The sequence below is a fragment of the Vipera berus genome (genome assembly GCF_964194415.1).
Source record: "Vipera berus genome assembly, chromosome: 3".
Lineage (NCBI taxonomy): Eukaryota > Metazoa > Chordata > Lepidosauria > Squamata > Viperidae > Vipera > Vipera berus.
Window position 1 is genome coordinate 43,987,726 of NC_138204.1, and position 19,048 is coordinate 44,006,773.

Consider the following 19,048-nt stretch of genomic DNA (forward strand, 5'->3'; position numbering starts at 1 on the left):
AGTATAAAGAAAGAAATACTCTTCTTTGTCGCTTATACTTAAAAGCTGAGGTTGCTTACATTATTCAGTTTCAAAGACCTGCCTGGCCATTTCAAATTCATTTGTAAATATATATTTTATGCTACTTCAATTGGCAAGTTGCTTCTTCTGAACATTATAGAGTTCAGATGATTCAAATAGTTTTTAAAAGGTCTCTTAAAATTCAACAGCACCCATAACTGTAACTATCTCCCTCATAATCAATATTCAAAATATGATGCTGACTGCATGAGAAGATCTAAGTCACACATTGGAAAATATTGCTGCAGCTGCATGTTAAAACAGATCCCAATCTCATACATCTAGAAATAAACCCTGCCGGCTTCAAAAAGAAACCTAAGTCGCCAGTACATCTGTTTTGGATTATATCTTAAATTTGGAATTCACAATATAGACTCATTACCAGAAACATTAATGCAAACCAAATTAAGAAGATATGCATTTCCAAGATGGCAGATGCTATACTTTGGTTTATTTATTAAACTTGCTTATAATGCCTCAATCTAATAATTGTAGGCAATATGCACAATACATTATCAAAAATAATATGATAACCATCTTAGCTGCCATACTCTGCACCAATCACAGCCCTCTTCAAAGGCATTCCCATATAGTTTGTTGCAAAGCGAACCTATCCAGAATGTCAACTGAAAACAATGTTTCAAGGGGTGAAGATAGGAGGGCAATTCGGAAATAAAACTCCGTTTGGTTTTCAAAGACAGACACTCGCAGATACAAACTTGTATTATACACATTAGAAAACTGAATAGCAGCTCCACAGTGAGGAATTTAGTCTGAGTTTTCTTTGTTCCCTGTGAACTCCTGACACCAATTCAAAACCTCACAGGATCTCAGGTCTGGCTGAGTATTATGAACATGCTGATGATACTTTATCTGAAAACAACAGTGCTAGGCTGCATTAACAGAGGGATACAATCAAGATCACACGAAGTATTAATACCACTTTACAATGGCTTGGTAAGGCCAAACTTGGAATACTGCATCCAGTTTTGGTCACCACGATGTAAAAAAGATGTTGAGACCCTAGACAGAGCACAGAGAAGAGCAACGAAGATGATTAGGGGACTGGAGGCTAAAACACATAAGGAACAGTTGATGGAACTGGCTATGTCTAGTTTAATGAAGAGAAGGACAAGGGGGGACATGATAGCAGTGTTCCAATATCTCAGGGGCTGCCACAAAGAAGAGGGAGTCAAGCTATTCTCCAAAGCACCTGAAAGCAGGACAAGAAACAACAGATGGAAACTAATCAAGGAGAGAAACAACCTAGAACTAAAGGGAAACTTTCTGACAGTTAGAACAATTAACCAGTGGAACGACCTGCCTCCAGAAGCTGTGAATGCTCCAACACTGAAAGTTTTTAAAAAGAGACTGGACAGCCATTTGTCTGAAATGATATAGGGTTTCCTGCCTGAGCAGGGGGTTGGACTAGATGACCTCCAAGGTCCTTTCCAACTTATCATCATCATCATCTTAGAGGCTTAGTTTATATAGATATTAAATAACATCAGAAAGAGTACTGAGCCCTGTAGTCTCCACAATGAAGTGTTTCCCTCATGACTACAGACTGGAACTCGGATAAAAGTGGGCCCACCATAAAATTTGCCTCTAACCCCAGAAGCAGGAATCCAAAGTAGCATAGAAATATACATGTGTTGATATTTTACTGCCATTATGTAAGCTGAAATTCAAGCATGTATCAGTGCTTGGTTGTGTTTGTTCATAGTTTTCAATATTGTATTTTATTTATTAATAAAAAATTATTAAATTTGTTTGCCACCTATTTCGCTACAATTTTACTTCATTTGCATTTCCTTGGAGGACTAATGATCCACTTGGTATTCTTGAGTAGAAAGTAGCCTGTGAGAAAAAGATCACTGGTTGCCTTCACAATCATTGGGCAATACCCAAAGTACCCTCTAGAAAACCTCAGGATCCATTAAGCTCTGGGGTGAATTATCCTAATAGGTCTATTGCCCCAAGGGGTCCTGTTTGCTCATATGATTCTGAGCTTCAGAGGATATTTTGAAATACTAAAAGCATTCTAAGCCCTCTAATTCTGTCAGATTCCCCAAAGCATAGAAAAATTGATAATGGGCCAGATCAACTAATCCGATGAGCTGACAGAACAGGCTTGTATAATGCAATATCTTTCTTGTTCAGACCTAACATAAAACCCACCTAGGAACATTGCAAACCTAGGTAGACTGCCTTTTACCTTGCTCACAAAAGTGTATCTTATTAAAATGCACAGTAATGTAATAGTTCATGTTCTTGTTTCCTTGCATTTATTTTCTCCCACCATTATTGCTCAGTCACAACTATTTTCAGGTTGCACAAATCATATGATACTTTTAACTAAAGCCTGAAATTCATATTAAGGGTACCTGTAAGCTGGAAGATCATATGGAAGTTTATTTATCCTGAATATATGAATATGACATGATTAATGGCATATGCATTTCCTAGAGGCAGAAGGTTAATGTCACTGCCATTGGTTGAGAGCAAGAATACGGTAGTTACACAATGTGAAGAAAAAAAGCACTGATAAAATTCATATTTATTTGAAAAGGATTGAGTTTTTTTCCTAAAAACAACAACATGGAAGCTCATTTAATAACCATTGACAATCAGGAGACCTCAACTGCTTGTTAATTGAATCAATTCTTTTTTTTTTTGCTTACATTCATCTTCCATTCAAACCTTTTAATTTAATAAGGCTTTTGAAGCATTTTTATTTCTTATCTAAAAGAATGATATACTCTCCAATAAATCTATTACTAAACCAAATCCAGCATAAACCACTTTATCTGCTTAAGTAATATGCAGAGTAGGCAGCACTTTTTAAAAAAGTCCCATGATCCCTATAAGAGGAACATAGCAATTTAAAACATGCAGCCACAAAGCAATGAAGCAAAGCTTCTTTACATATGTGCCAATTCACATGGGGCCACATTCCACCAGTTGGCTGGGGGAAAATTAAGAAGGGAGATGAAGCAAGTCTAAACAATAGGCCACAGGCCACATCACAGAGGCAACAACTGAGGGAGTGTCACTTTCTGTCTTGCTGACTGGTTGAAATGTATACAAGAAATGAAACACATCAAGGATTAGAAGCTGTGTATCCGGAATGAATAAGCAGAATGACAAGATTGATACTGACAGTATTCTAATCACTCTCTGTTCTCAAATGAAGGTTTTTCTGTTACCTCCAGAGTTTCAACCCAACATCAGCTGCTGCTTAAAAGTTGGCTGTAAATTGATCAATTATTTCCAAGGATCCCTTCCTAGGGACAGAGCACGTCTGCCTCTCTCTAAATCTTGAGACATGAGCATTCTCAGGGATTTAGTTAATATTTGGCTGCCTCAATCCAAGTTGTCTTAGAAGATGGGCCCAGCACAGCCTCCCCTGCAGGTCCCGAGGTTTGTGCTTGTGGAACTCTACCCTTGTCTTTGAATGTAGACAATTCCAGTGGAATACGATAAATAGACTTACATTTTCTTTAGCAAACATCCAGTCTTTCAGAAGTTTTAAGTACAGAATTAAGAAGAAACATTTCCATTATACTCAGCTGCATGTGCATTTTTTTTCTAGAAGTCTGCTGATGATTGCTTTCATTTGCTCTGTTGTACTATCTAAATTAGGCATGGCATTTTACCAGTTTTTAGTAAAGTTTTAAGAAAATATGTATCAAAATAATCTTTGAATATATTTTAAAATAATATTGATTTCAGCAAAATTGTAAAATTCAGTATTACCAGCTTTAGATTTTTTTTTCCTCACCAGCCAAATTCATTTGACTGAACTTTGAATATATTCCAACTCTAAAATATTACGGTTTTAACACATGAAAGATGAAGAAAATTCAGGGCTCTTACTGTGAAGTAGAACTGTTCAGTCTCCTGTTGATTGGCCCGTCTCTTGGCAATGCTTGGCTTACTCATGAAGGTTTCAGAAACTGTGGATTTTACAGACTCCATAGAATTGCTATACTGGAAGCAATCAGATACATCAAAATCTTCAATAGTGACAATATCTTGAATAGTCTGTAGTGTGGCTTCCATTGTTTTTTTAACCTGGCATAGAAAATGAAGAAGGAAAAAAAATATAAAAAGTGAGGCTGAAGCATAACTAATCATATATTAGATACTGTTTCAATACAAAGACCTTTTGTAGAGATGCTGAGAAAGAACAAATCTAATTATGTACCTTATATGCCATGAGAGGGATCACGTCCTATTTCTAGGACATGATTTCTAGATCTAGAGCAACTCCTTTTTAAGAGGGATTTCAATACATCATCTTTAGGGCAGGTGACATGTGCCTAACCCCAAAGAAGCATTGGCAATCTCCTGCTTCCAGTCACTTGCGCCTGACTTTGCAGCCCACAGAAGACAAGAAGAGATTGAATTAAACAGGTTGTTTAATTGTTGGCTTAGTATTAATCTTGATATTAATGTCTGCTTATCTGGGTATTGATTGTGGGCAAGTAGATGTTCTGATCTTTCAGCTTTTTGATTTTCTCTTTTGAATGTATGTTGATGTTGCTTGTCTCTGTGTGCCTGTTGATGGCTGATTTGTCTGAGTGTATCTGGACTTAACTTGGTCTGGGATGTTCACAGTTTCACATCTGAAACTATGGCTGTGTCTATCCATCTGTTGTATAATTAAGGACTTTTCATGATGTCCTGTGACTGCTAATTGGTGTTGCTTGTTTTGAAAAAGTAAGGTGGTATTAAAGCATTTTTTATATGTGATTTAGCCAATTTAGCTGTTCTAGGTCCTGGGTGTCCATCCTTTTGGCTTGCATGAGCTGAATTGATTGAAGAGGAAATTTCTTGGGCGGCATATAAAATATTTAATATAGTTAATATAAATAAATCACATAATATTATAATGTTGAGATCTTGTGGGACAGCATGATTAGCTATCCAGGGCCACATGTGGCCTGTTGGGTTGGACATACCTGTTTTAGATGTTTAGGTGGGCAAGGACCTCATAGCTAAACTACATCTACTCTAACTTCATATAGTCATCTCTAACACTGGAAGGTTGATAGAGATCTTACCCTGCCCACCAAGGTGGGTGTTGGTCCACTGATGTCCAACCGAGAATGGGTACTAAATTCATGCAGTCAGGCTTTAGGCTAAATGTCATGGAGAAACAGGAATATGGAGATATATCAACGAAAAGAGGGAAATTCTTATTCTTACCTCTTCATTTTCAATCTTCAGAGTGGATAGCCTAGACTGCAGCTGCTGACATCTTTGTACCAACTCACTCTGCACTGGTTGCTGGGCACAAAGCTGGAATACCTAGAAAAGAATAGGCTGTTTTTCAACTTTCCAGATACTTGCTTCTAGTTCTTCACTTTTGTTAAAACTCATAATCAGGTATGAGATATCTACACTGGGCCATAGAACAAAGGATTGCTAAACAAACCAGGAAACAAATTATTTTTAATTCAAATTCAATAAACAACAATTGCCTGGATGTTCACAACTAGTCATAAACCACAGTTTACCTTATACAATGGTTAGGCTCACACACTGGAATAAACCAAAAGGGCAGAGGACGGAGGGGAGTTAAGTGTGTGTGGAGAATCCCTTTCCTTACAGAGGAAAAGGGAGTCCCTTTCCTTAGAGGTTTGTGGCTAGAATGGACCAAACCAGGAATGACCTTGGTTCATTCATTGCCTAATGATCAGTGGGGTTTGGTTAATTGTGGTAATGGGGACTTGCCATTGCAGAAACAATGCAGTCAGGTTACATTGCGCTTTATGACTACACCGCTTAGTGACATAAATTTTGGTCCCAATCACTTTTGTTAACCAAGGGCTACCTGTATATATACAGAAATGTCCACAGTGAATATGGAATAGATGTTTGTTTGGAAACTGGAAGAGCACTGCATCACAATGAGCACAGCTAGGTTAATTGGGCTTATAGCATGCATTCAGTATTGAAGAATTGTTCATATTGCTGTAGAATCCTTGGCCAATCATGATTATAGTTTTTTTCTGTTTCTTATACAGACTTTTTTAATTATGTCTGGAGTGAAGTTTGCAATGAAAACAGAAAATGGGGGTGGGGGGAAACTAACCATGTCACCCATGTGGGGCTGAAACTCAAACTTCATGGGTGGACAGAAGACACTGTTACACATTTCCATCAGACGCTGCTTGTCACTGTTGGCATCTAGATTTTCAACGGCATTCTCAATGGCATCCAGGCCTTCGTGCTTTGATTGTTCTAGATTCAGCTCTGCTGACAGGAATGTTCTAAGTGCCCTACCAAGGCTGGCATGATATCCTAGGTCACAGCACTGCTGGAAAAAAAATAGGAAAGTAAAAACCATGTAAAATTCAAAATGTTGAAAGAAAAATTATAAATGATACAATATACAGATAAATAAAATAGACAAATATTCATCTCAAAGGATTTATTGTTTTCTGGAAATCAATGGTGTTTACACCAAAACATAAATTTATTTAATAAATATAGAGGCTTCCCAGGTTGTAGGAGATCTGATTTATATAAATTCAACTTTACACAAATGTTTTTATAAGCCACATTTAAGGTGAGAAAAAAAGTGTTACACTGGTAGTGCAAAGTAGAACAGCTCACAGTTGAATATCTTATTTACACAGTTTGAATTTGTAAAGCTTTCCATAACTGATCAGATATGAAAGTCAGGAAGCACATGCAATAAGCACAATTTGAATTGTGCCAGACTGGTCAATCAATTGCTTAAATTCCAGAAGTGGTGAATGCTCCAACACTGGAAGTTTTTAAGAAGAGACTGGACAGCCATTTGCCTGAAACGGTATAGGGTTTCCTGCCTGAGCAGGGGGTTGGACTAGATGACCTCCAAGGTCCCTTCCAACTACTTCTTCTTCTTCTTCTTCTTCTTCTTCTTCTTCTTCTTCATTATTATTATTATTATTATTATTATTATTATTATTATTATTATTATTATTATTATTATTATTATTATTATTATTATTTATAGATGGTGGAATTATAAAACACAGTTCAATCTGATGTAACAGAATCTCCTGCTTCAGACTGATTTATCCACTGATCCAGCCCACAATAACGTATCCTCTTAGATCTATATATCTATATGAAATGGGACCATTCTCTGCTCTTTCGCTCCCAGTCTCTCACCTCTGGTATTGTATTGTATGGTATTGTATGAATAAATGATGTGGGCAGGGTATCAAAATAAATATATTTTATCACATGAGCATGTGGTCCTTGCTCATGCTGGCTAATTATATCAAGAGGTTGCTAACTGGGTCTATAAAATAATAAATACACTTCTGCAAAAAAGGGCTTTAAGGTACTTCAAAAGAGGAGCCTACAAAGCCTCTCTTGAAGAAATCAGTCCTGCAATTCAAAAATGCTTTTCCCACTATGGAAGAAACACAAATATTCTTCTGTCTGCTTCCAGAGAAAGATGCCTATTATAGGATGCTCTGATGCCAATGTAGGAGCATGTAAAAGAGCATAAACTTGTTAAATAAGATATGTAATCAAGTAGCTGCTGATAAAGAAACAGATACTTACTACAACATCCAAACCAGAAATCTGAAGTATTTTCTACATTATATGTAGAATACATATAATAACAACAACAAATCTGCCAAAGCCAAATCATATGAAAATAAACTCCTGCCATCACTTGATGAGAAAAAAAACTATATATCAATAGAAGAGGAACAATGGTTTCAGCTGGTGAGAGGAAAGGAGGGAGGGAGGGAGGGAGGGAGGGAGGGAGGGAAGGAAGGAAGGAAGGAAGGAAGGAAGGAAGGAAGGAAGGGAGGGAGGGAGGGAGGGAGGGAGGGAGGGAGGGAGGAAGGAAGGAAGGAAGGAAGGAAGGAAGGAAGGAAGGAAGGAAGGAAGGAAGGAAGGAAGGAAGGAAGGAAGGAAGGAAATCTTCTGAATGGACAAGTATCCATTTGTTTGACAGAAGTCACAAGCTTACATCTGCCCTACTAGACAAGTATTGCACATAATGGTGGAACAGAAATGCCATGAATGAAATGAACATGTGCCACAGAGAGGAACAGGAAAGACAGGAGAGAAACATAAATGAATGCAGTCCTGAGTCCTGCAATAACCTGCTCACTGTCATATGACTGGGTACAGTGCCAAAAGTCTGGGGCAGGTGTGGACAGTCTGCTTTGTAAAGCAGCAATTGTTGGTTTTACTGGAAGCAGGCAATGAAAGAACAATAAATTTAGTCAAGAAGCATAAAAACTAAATAGGGGTTAAAACAAAAACAAAAAATGGTTGATTGAGAATCTGCATATGTCAAGGCTATTTTAATTCATAAATATTCAGTAGTTTCAGCTTTGCAACCAAATTAACATTCCGTGTTTTTCACAGATCATGGAAGAGAAATCACGAGAATCTTGCCAATGAGGGAAGTCACCAGAAATTTCAAAATGACTGATATTCATCTGTATTAATATATGTTTTACTCTGTCAGAGTTGGAGCCTTATGAATGTAGCTTTCTCAGGTGCAGGTTTCTCTTTCATAGAATAGTTTCCCACCATTGCATTCCTCTGTATAAAACCAGCACTCCTTATTTTTTTGCATTTTAAAATATCCCTTAAATTACATGTACAAGTATATCAGTCTCACTCATGTTTCTTGGTTATATAAATACTTGATCCATGCTTTTTCCAAAGATTTCTTTTTTAAAAAAAATAAGAATTCAAATAAATTAAATTCTCAACATGACAAATTAACGCTTCATCCACTAAAATAATCTTGAAATACAAAGCTGGTAGTATAAGAAAATGTCCAACAAGCCAAAATTCAGCTTAAAAATATGTTTGTCCACACTTTTACAGGTTGCACGTTTATTGTGTAAAAGTACATTGATGAATATAAAGATACAAATTCAGTAAATGAAGTTTACTGCCTATAAAAGTGTCAAGATATTTAAATTTATAACCGGAAAAGTGAGGGTTGTGTAAAGAGTTAGAACACACAGTTATAGCTGATTGCTTGGACAGATGTCTCCTTGCACGAGGCAATCTAAGCTGTGATTGCTTGCTTTGAGTAAAAAGGGGGAGTCTCCTTGATTCCCACCTTTTTGCCCTGTGTGTCCTGTATGCTCTCTGTTGATTTACCTGATGATGTTGCTGCTGCGTTGATTTACCTGACTATGCTCCTGGTTTGCCTCTCTTATTTACTGTAAATATATTTATTTACATAAAACCCCAAGTAAAGGTAAAGGTAAAGGTTCCCCCGCAGATGCGTGCTAGTCGTTTCCGACTCTAGGGGCCGGTGCTCATCTCCGTTTCAAAGCCGAAGAGCCAGCGCTTGTCTGAGGACGTCTCCGTGGTCATGTGGCCGGCATGACTAGACGCCAAAGGCGCACAGAACGCTGTTACCTTCCCACCGTAGTGGTCCCTATTTTTCTACTTGCATTTTTACGTGCTTTCGAACTGCTAGGTTGGCAGAAGCTGGGACGAGTAGCAGGCGCTCACTCTGCTACGCAGCACTCGGGATTCGACCCGTCAAACTGCCGACCTGATCGACAAGCTCAGCACCCTAACCCACTGAGCCACCGCGTCCCCAAGTACTTGTCAGCATTCTCTGAGTCCATTTGGACACTGGCTGCACAATTCCCTGACAAAGAGATTCCTCCTTTTTTTGTTTTGATTGCTCTTTATAATTAATCTTGCATTATTTTCTTCATTTTATCATATAGATGGTTTAAAGTAAAGCATTGTAATTTATACTTTTGGGGACCGATGCAAAAATAAAACACAGATCAGAATTCTGGAATACTCAAATACTTCATCCAAAAATGGATAAAACAGTTAATAAAAAGTTGAAAATTAGAAAAAGTTGTATATGAAGTACATTTGAATTTTTATGAATCATATAGATATTATCAATATAGATTTAGCCCAACCCAGACTTAAATTCAATAAATGCTAGCCTGACAAAACTAGAAAAGATGGATGTGTCTGTCCCTACTACTAGCCTTCTATGGGCACTGTAGTGAAGGAGGAGGCCAATGATTTGTTTGTTTGAACATGTATTTCACATACCTTCCTTAATGTGTTGAATTGGGACTAAAAAGACAAATTATACTTATGAACATTTTCTGTTTCTCAGCTCAATCTTATAGGACTGACTGCTATGGTGAAAAACGACAGTAAGGCATGTTAAATATGCCAGCATGTGTATCCTAGAAGAAAGACCAGCTGTAGATCCATTGAATAAGGAGAAATGTTGATATATTCTTTGTGTAAACTTCATGCATTCCTATATAACCTTAAGAAAATTCACCATTCATCTCAACAAATTGAGTTGGTTTCAAGATCATTTGGATAAATGAGGTTGTCTAAATCTTTCAGACATTTAAGATGAACTGCAAACTATTTTACGCATTCTGTTGTAATTCCTGGAAATCATTCAAGCAGTAAGTCAACACATAAAATAAGAAGAAAACGTAAGGTATTTATAAAAAAAACCTATGAGATGAAGATGTATTTTATAGTATGTCCCACTGGTGCATGCAAATTAAGATTGTTCCCAAAGCTTTCTAGAAAAGTTGAGGAGTGTGCACACTGCAAATATTAAAATAATGAAAATACCTGACAATTGTAGAATTTGGTTTGGCTATTTAATTAGTGCTGTGTTTAAATGCTGTTGTCCTTCAATAATTAAATGAAACACAGATGGAACACAGATAAAAGATAAAATCTCCATATGGACTTCTGTCACTGAAGAAATTAACTGAGGAGAACAACATAATGAGGCTTGAAGCAGAAACATTCTGGAAATACACCACCAAAGTACACTTACATCAATGAGGTCTGACAGGTCATGGATATAATACTTGAATACAGATGCATTGGTGGCTTCCAGAGCCAACAGATATTCATTTCTTGCCTTAATAGCCTTCAGTTTATTTTCTGTGTATTTTGCTTGGCGCTGAAAAATATACAAATGGATTTTTATTATAAAATAATTAAAATGAAGAAAGCAGTCACCTTGAAAGAAGGAAAAAATATTTTGCAAAATCAAGAAATTATTTCACTTTCTTTTTAACTCGGACTAAGAAATCTTAACACTTTCAGGCAAAACAAATGCATCATCATATAACAACGATTCAAGGAATTGTTGAGTCCTGAAGAGACAGGAAGGTGATCTAATCCATAGATGGCTAAAAAGTGGCTCACAGGAACACATAAAGTTAATATATCCAATCCGAGAAGCATGTTTGCAACCTGAAGATCCCTGCAGAATTTTATTTGGCTCTGATATGGACACACAGGACTGACATCAGCAGAAGGCACTAAAGAGCCAAGTGTAAACAAAGGTCTGATACCCAAATCCTCCAAATTATAGGGACCGATCATGTATCACTAGAATTTAATATATCGTCTGCACTAGGCAGCTGGAAACCTAGGCCCACACACATTCCTGTGCCCAGAAGAATAGGAAACAGGCCTTCCTGACCTAATCCAATCAATATGTGAATACTGTATATATGGAACATTAATAATTTAAACTTTCATCATAAAGTTAAAACTAATTCAATATTTATTGACTGATTTCATTATTTGAAAAAATTCAAAGTGGGTAACATTTAAAAATATTTTACAATAAATTAGAATAATTAGAATTAAGCTCTATGGCTCTAATTATTTATTAAAAATTGAAATCCTAAATACAATGCAGTATAATCCAGAACCAGATGGGAAGGCACAGCAGCACCTGTCTACCCAAATATTTGATGAAGAGGTCTTAAACTGTCACCAAAGGTTTACGATGGTAACTGTCAACAGCATCTAAAACAAAAGGAAATTCCACAGCTGAGACTGTGGAATCAAGACTCTCATTCACAACTCACTGCATAGCAAATAGCCAGTGGATGCAATAACCCAGTATGTCACCTCCAATAAATCTTCCTATAAGGGCAAATTACATGTAGTCCTTGAGTTATTGGGACCAGGACTGCTATTGTTAAGCGATGAGATCGTAATGTGTGAAGTCATGTGACCACATCATTTAGTGATGATGATCCAGGCAGTCCCAGTTGCTGTCATAATCTCAAGATGTGTGGGTCATTAAGCAGGCAGGAAATAACAGGAGCCACAGGTAATGAGAGCAACAGTGCCACACAGGGACGGGGAAGATCCACCCTGTGCAAGCTGCATGCAAGATGAAGAAGGGAGTGCTACAGTGTGGCACAAGAGCAGGAAGGCTGGAAAAGGAGGGCACAGAGTGCATGTGAGAATAGAGGCTCAAGGAAGGAGAATGCTGGTGGCTGAAAATGTAGGGAAGTCCAGGTGAACGCTGATGGGGGCATGCTTGCAAGAGCAGGTCTGGGAAAGGAAGATGCTGGTGTGTGTGTGTGTGTGTGTGTGAGAGAGAGAGAGAGAGAGAGAGAGAGAGAGAGAGAATGGGGAAAGGAGGACACTGGTGGGTGTGTGCATGCGAGTGCAGGGGAAAGAGATGTAGTGTGTGCAAATGAGCAAAGAGGGAGGAAGGGGGGGGGTAGGACACCACACTGCATGCAAGTAAAGAAAGGCAGGGGTGGGGGAGACTTACCCAAGCAATTTGTGACCTTCCCTGCAGGTTTCCCCATTGACTTTGCTCTTGGTAAGTCAGCAGGGAAGGTTGCAAATGGCAATCAAGTGACCATGGAACACTGGAATTGGTCACATAGTAAGTGTAAGTGGTTTTCAAGTGTTCAAATGTTATTCATGTAATTGTAGGGGTGCTACAAAGGCTGGAACTTTAAGGGCCAGTTGTAAGTCCCTTTGTTCAGTGTCACTCCATCTTTGAAAATCAATGGTCAGTCACTGAACGAATGGTCATAACTCGAGAACTATCTGTATACTATATTGAGGAACAAAAGAGGGGGAAAAACCATTGGCTGTACTTATTTTACTTGCTTCGTGCATGATCCTATCCAAAGTGTGCTTGTATTTCTGTATCTCAGTACAATGAACATTTCCAATTAAGAATATCACTTCTTAAAACAACATATCCAAGGTAGCCTTCTGCAAATATTAAGCCTTTTCCCCAACTTTTTAAATAGTCTCTCTGCCTATGCCACTATGTTACATTACCTCTTCAAGTTTTAACTTGAATTTAATTTAAGATTTAAATATCAAATTGCTAACTGTTTGATACACAGTATCTTTATGTACCATGCAAATCAGTTTCAATTCGAACACATTTACATAGTTGACTAGGGATAAGAAGAAATGGATCAGTGCCAAAACAACCTCCTTGCACTTTTGATTCCTGTACCTCCTCATTCCATCTCATGAATACTCATACCTAAATATAGTTTCTAGACCTCAGGATAATCCCTGAGCCATTAGGTCAGTATTTCTGCTATTTCCCCATTAAATAGCTCTTCTCCCTTAACGCCCTGATAGATATTCTATTGTGTATTAGATTCCCAGCAAACACTCAGCAGCTGCTCTTGGTAAAGAGAGCTTTGCAATTACCTAGCAGTTAACCCTGTTGCGCACTCACCTTCTCTTTCATTTTCTCAATCTTCTTGACTGAGCTCCGACGGACATGCTTTTCTTCAAACTTGACACTGGAGGCTGAATCAGGGGAGCGTGGAGTTTGCTTTTCCTCCTGCTTCACAGACTTACCAATCTGTTTTTCTTCTTGCTTCTCTGCCTCTTTCAGCTTGCTTTGGGCACTGATGCTGTCAGCATTGTACATATGGTAGGTCTTCATTACCTGCAAAGGAAATTCTCACTTAAAAACACCTTACTTTTTTTTAAAAAAAAATCCCACTTGGAAACACCTGAACATTAATCAACCAGTGCCTTCAAAGTAAACTTAACCTATAACTATTCTACACACCTACTATACAGGCAGTCCCTAACTTATGATGGCAACTGGGACCAGAACTTCCACTGCTAAATGACGTAAAGCGTGACCGCATTGCTTAGCAACAGAAATCCCTGCAGTCCCAATTGCCATCTTTAATCAAATCCCATCGTTGTTAGGCAAGGCAACCTCTTGCCAGTTCCCACAATCAAGTCAGTGGGGAAGCTGGCAGGACTTTGTAAGTCCCAGGTGACTTACGAGCAGGCTGGGAGGCAGGTTAAATGGCTACTGCAGGGTGGGGGAAAGGCACGAGGGGGTACACAAAGGTGTGAGGAAGGTGTGGCAAGGCTTGGGAAAAGTGGAAAGGAGGCGAGATACGACTCGTGGAGAGTGTGCAAGAGTACGAGGGAGGCATAGCAAGGGTTAAGGTGGGTCCACGAGGGTGCAATGAAGATGCAAGGGGGTGAAAAGGGGAGCAAGGAAGGTGTGGTTACGGGCAGGAAAGGTATGTAAGAGGTGAAGCAAGGGTCAGTGAAGGTACGCAAGGGAGGCCCAAGGGAGGACCGGTGAGGCTCAGGAGGGGGCACGATTAGTTGGTGCAGTATGAGCAGATGGGCTAAGGGAGGATATGTGGATGGGGAAGACTTATCCCAGTGAATTTGATCACGGGGTGCTGCAACTGGTCTTGAGTGCGAACTGCTTGCTAAGCACCAGATCATAATCATGTGACCATGGGATTTATGGGATGGCCTGAACCCTCAAGGATCAGCCATAACCAATGCTCGTTCAGCACCATCGTAACTCTGAATGGTTGCTGAAAGAATGGTCACAAGAAATACCTATAAAACTCAAAATGATCAGCAAAGGTATGGAACATTTTAAAACTCTCATGTGATTCTGATGGCTAAACCAGGGCCTCCACTACTTTATTCTAACTCTGCTTGTCAAGGTTTGCTGGGATTTTTCTTTCTTATTAACATATAATTTTTATTAAAGAAAAAGTTTTAAAAGAAAAAGAACAATACCAACTTTGGGAAAAAAAAACCTGAAGTAATAAGTGAAAAAGTGCAAAGAAATAGAGAAGGAAAGGGGAAAAAAGTTATAAAGAAGCAGATTTTGATATTGGAAACAGAAGTACATTTATATTTTACTCTCTCTTTCTAAGGTTACAGTATAATCTTCTTTTCATATTCTACCTTTTTAAATCATCAAACACATAAATCACGTTCATTTTTTAGCAAAAAGTCCATAAGGAGTTTCTAGTCAGTAATAAATATGGGTTTTGTTCTTAGTCAGACAAGTCAACCTTGCATCTTTGCTAATTGCATCATCTTCAGCAGCTGTTCCTCCATTGTGGTTATTTCAGATTCTTTCCACTTTTGTGCATGAAATAATCTAGCAGTTATTACATATAAAATAGCTTTCCATAATGCTTTTCTAACTGTTTATCCATTAGTTATAAAAAGAAAATTTCTGCTTTCAAATGAATATTAATCTTTAAAATTCTTTATTTGTTAACACTACTTGAACCCCATTTTTTGCCATAATAAAATGACCCTTCATGTTTTCCGCATTTCCAACATAAATTGAAAATACCTTTATACATCCTAAACAATTTTTCTGGAGCCTGCACCTCTTTATAAAATTCTCTTTTAAAGTATAACATAATGTAAATTTCAGTCCCTTCAGCCATGTATTTCCTACTGTTCCCTCAATACATTATGTCCAAATTTCTTAGGAACGTTTCTGATATTTGTTTGAATATCAGTAGATGTGGGTCATTATGCATAGTGCAAATCTCTATTGTAGTCCATACAACAGAGCTCCAATGATGTTAACTTCTACTGCATGAAGTGAAACACCCTATTGGCACAAGGCTATAAAAGGCCAGATGAAAATAGGAAAGAGAGATGAACAGATAAGAAAGAAGTACAAGAATAATTCTATTTTCAACTGGAATGTGACAATGTGGGGATAAGGACAAGGAGAAAAAGGTCATTAAATAGTATTCCTTTGTTTCCCCCAGGAAGTTGATATCTTTACTTTAAAAAGCAATTACTAGAAGAGAGACCACTTTTTAACTGACCGCATAGCACTCCATGCCCTATCAGTGCTAATCCTGCTCAGCAATACAAAAGGCAACATAGACAGCAGAGGCTGACTCTGCTAACAATCAGCCTTTCTTTTTGTTTCTCTACAGTCCCTCCATTGTTTCGGATCAATACTGACTTTTCCCTTTCTCACTGGCATTTGTTACAAATAAATGAGCTCTAATAGTTGAACCACATATTTTGATTCCTGTCCTTCTTTGTATTTTGGCCCTCCTGATAACCTTTTGAACTTGGCAAAGATCAAATATCAAAAGTTTAAGAATCTCTAATTTGTCTCATTAGGCTAATTAACACATCATCTAGACAGGTTTAAAACAACATACATAGATAGGTAGGTAGGTAGATAGATAGATAGATAGATAGATAGATAGATAGATAGATAGATAGATAGATAGATAGATAGATAGGAAGGAAGGAAGGAAGGAAGATAGGAAGGAAGGAAGGAAGGAAGGAAGGAAGGAAGGAAGGAAGGAAGGAAGGAAGGAAGGAAGGTGATAGGGATTTATTTACTGAAAATCAGTTTTATCCTCTCTTTCCCACAGATTCTGATCAAGGTAGCTTACATAATAAAATTTAAAAACTGACTTGAAAAAATGGTATGCACTCTTCCAATTACATCATAGACCTTCATGAAATATTAATAACTATAATAACTGCTTTGTAAATGTGTGCTCAAACAGAGAAGAGATCTATGTTCCAATTTTAAAATCCTGCTGCAAGCCAACTCTGGCCTCAAATCCTTCCAGTTTGCAAGCACCAAGCCCCTGAGTCTTCTTTCACCTCAATTTGAACTTGACCGTAATTTTTGTTAGGTGGAATATATGCTCTCATTTTGTTACTCCTTCTGGAGCAATTAAATCAACACTCCTTAGTTACAGGAAAAAGTAACAGTTAAAAATGCTAACCCACTTAGTATTAAAGGAAGCATAATTTATGTATATGATAACTCTGAATTATTATCAATGAACAGAATTAAAGGTGACATTTGGAATTGCCTTAAACAGGAAGTAGAGGTATTCTTTCCATGTACCCGTATTCCCATTACATCTACTGAAAGACATCTGGCACAAGGCATCAAAATCATGTAAGTCCCAGTTTTAATGGTTTCATATATTTAAGGATGTGTCAACATGGTCGATCCATATCTTTCTGCCAAGACTGACATCAAGGTCCAGGGTCAAAGCAATTACATAAGGATTCAGTCCGGAAGTCTAAGTATTATAAATACCACACGCTATTCCCATCAAGGGATTATATTAAGATGCTAGATGAGCATATATTTTGTTAGTCCTGCCTTGTCTTTCCCCCCATCTCTCTTTTAATTAGAACTCTCACACCTACCTATAGGAATGAGCAAAGGAGTTTGTTTTGAGTAGCCCAACTGAATAAAGAAAATAAAACTCATAATTTTTTTAAAAAAACCTCCACTCTTGATTATCCTATAATTAACACTGTTTAGAAAACAGGAACTTGATCAATTGCCTCCTTAACAGAAAAACTTGCCTCTGACCATGACACAGCCCTGCCTATTTTGCAATACTGTACCACTTCAGATTTTGTCCTTGAAAAGTTGCTCGGGTATGATGTAAAACCAGGATTCATGGAGGAACTTCACTTTGTTGGTATTTTAAGAAAATAACTGCTAAGAATTTGTACACAGATTTGGAGATACTGGACGTAAGACCTTATCAGTATGACACTCAGATAGAAGGATTATCTGAAGGAGACTCTTCAAAATGTTAAACAAGAATGCACAAAAATGATACCAACATTTTGGAATGGACTACTTCCTTCTATTTTTTTCTTCTGTTCAGTCATTGTCTGATTTTCAGAGACTGCCTGGACAAGTCCTTTTTTGGCAAGTTTTTCATAAGTGGCTTGCCACTGTCTCCTTTCTAGGGCTGACAAAAAGTGACTGGCCCAAGATCACTCAGCTGGTTTTGTGACTAAACAGTTTCCTGGTTTCAAGCCTAATGCCTTAACCACTATACCAAATTGCCTTTACTTCCCTATATATTATTTGCCTATAGAGAAGTGTCATAGGCATTTAGGGGATTCAGTCCTTTTGATCTGCTACACGGAAAAAAAGGGGATTCAGTCCTTTTGATCTGCTACACGGAAAAAAACAAGAGGAGTCCTGGATCAAATGAACTTCCAGGACCAAAGATTCTGATTATGTTCTCTCTCTCTCTCTCTCTCTCTCTCTCTCTCTCTCTCTCTCTCTCTCTCTCTCTCTCTCTCTCTCTCTCTCTCTCCCTCCCTCTCCCTCTCTCTCCCTCTCCCTCTCTCTCTCTCTCTCTCTCACACACACACACACACACACACACCACACACAAAGGGCAAAAAATTCAATGGCATATTTCAGGAACACCTGCACAATAAGACTGTTATCATATAAGGCTCTCAAGAAAAAGAGTTGCTTTTTGTTGCCTACTCAAGAATGCAAGTTTAAGCGAGGTGGCAAAGCTCACTTTTGATGATCAAAAATGGAGTCCATAAGTCACAAAGTAGACTTGGAAATGGAAAAACCATCTAGTCATAAAATTTTAAGAACGTGCATTGCTTCATTAGGAGTATATAGATTAAAAGATCTAGCGAAACAAATTTATAGCTATTTGCCAGATGCACAGAAAGTATGAAGAGACACATATCTTATCTTTGTAACAAAAGCAAACTTAGAACCACCATGTCAAGTAAATATTTACAATCAATCCAGGTGCTGCTACATTAGTACAACACAAAAATGCTACCAGAGATGCAAGCACAATAAAGCAGAAACATCTATTCTAGAACAGGGGTCCCCAAACCCCAGTTCATGGACTGGGACTGGTCCGCAGCATGCCAAAAACCAGGCCACACAGAGATGCAGGCAGCATACGAAACCGCACCACCTCCAATTTGTGGAAAAACCTCTCTCCATGGAACCGATCCCTGGTGTCCAAAAGGTTGGGGCCACTGTTCTAGAGTTAGAGATACACTGAAGAAAGAAATACAAAACATGCTAGAATTAAGTTTTATTGCACTTTCATACTGTGAATTC

The 19,048-nt window shown here is 38.0% G+C and overlaps 1 protein-coding gene across 1 annotated transcript in view; it reads right to left on the minus strand.

Annotated features, from left to right (window-relative positions):
* Positions 1-19,048, minus strand: part of SRGAP2 (SLIT-ROBO Rho GTPase activating protein 2) — a 228,725-nt gene that overhangs the window by 60,537 nt on the left and 149,140 nt on the right. The window contains exons 6-10 of the mRNA XM_081324575.1: positions 13,589-13,804; positions 10,898-11,026; positions 6,164-6,388; positions 5,275-5,376; positions 3,940-4,137 (exon numbers count right to left, since the gene is read on the minus strand). Coding sequence (XP_081180701.1) covers positions 3,940-4,137; positions 5,275-5,376; positions 6,164-6,388; positions 10,898-11,026; positions 13,589-13,804 — 870 coding nt within the window. The remainder of the gene's footprint in view (positions 1-3,939; positions 4,138-5,274; positions 5,377-6,163; positions 6,389-10,897; positions 11,027-13,588; positions 13,805-19,048) is intronic.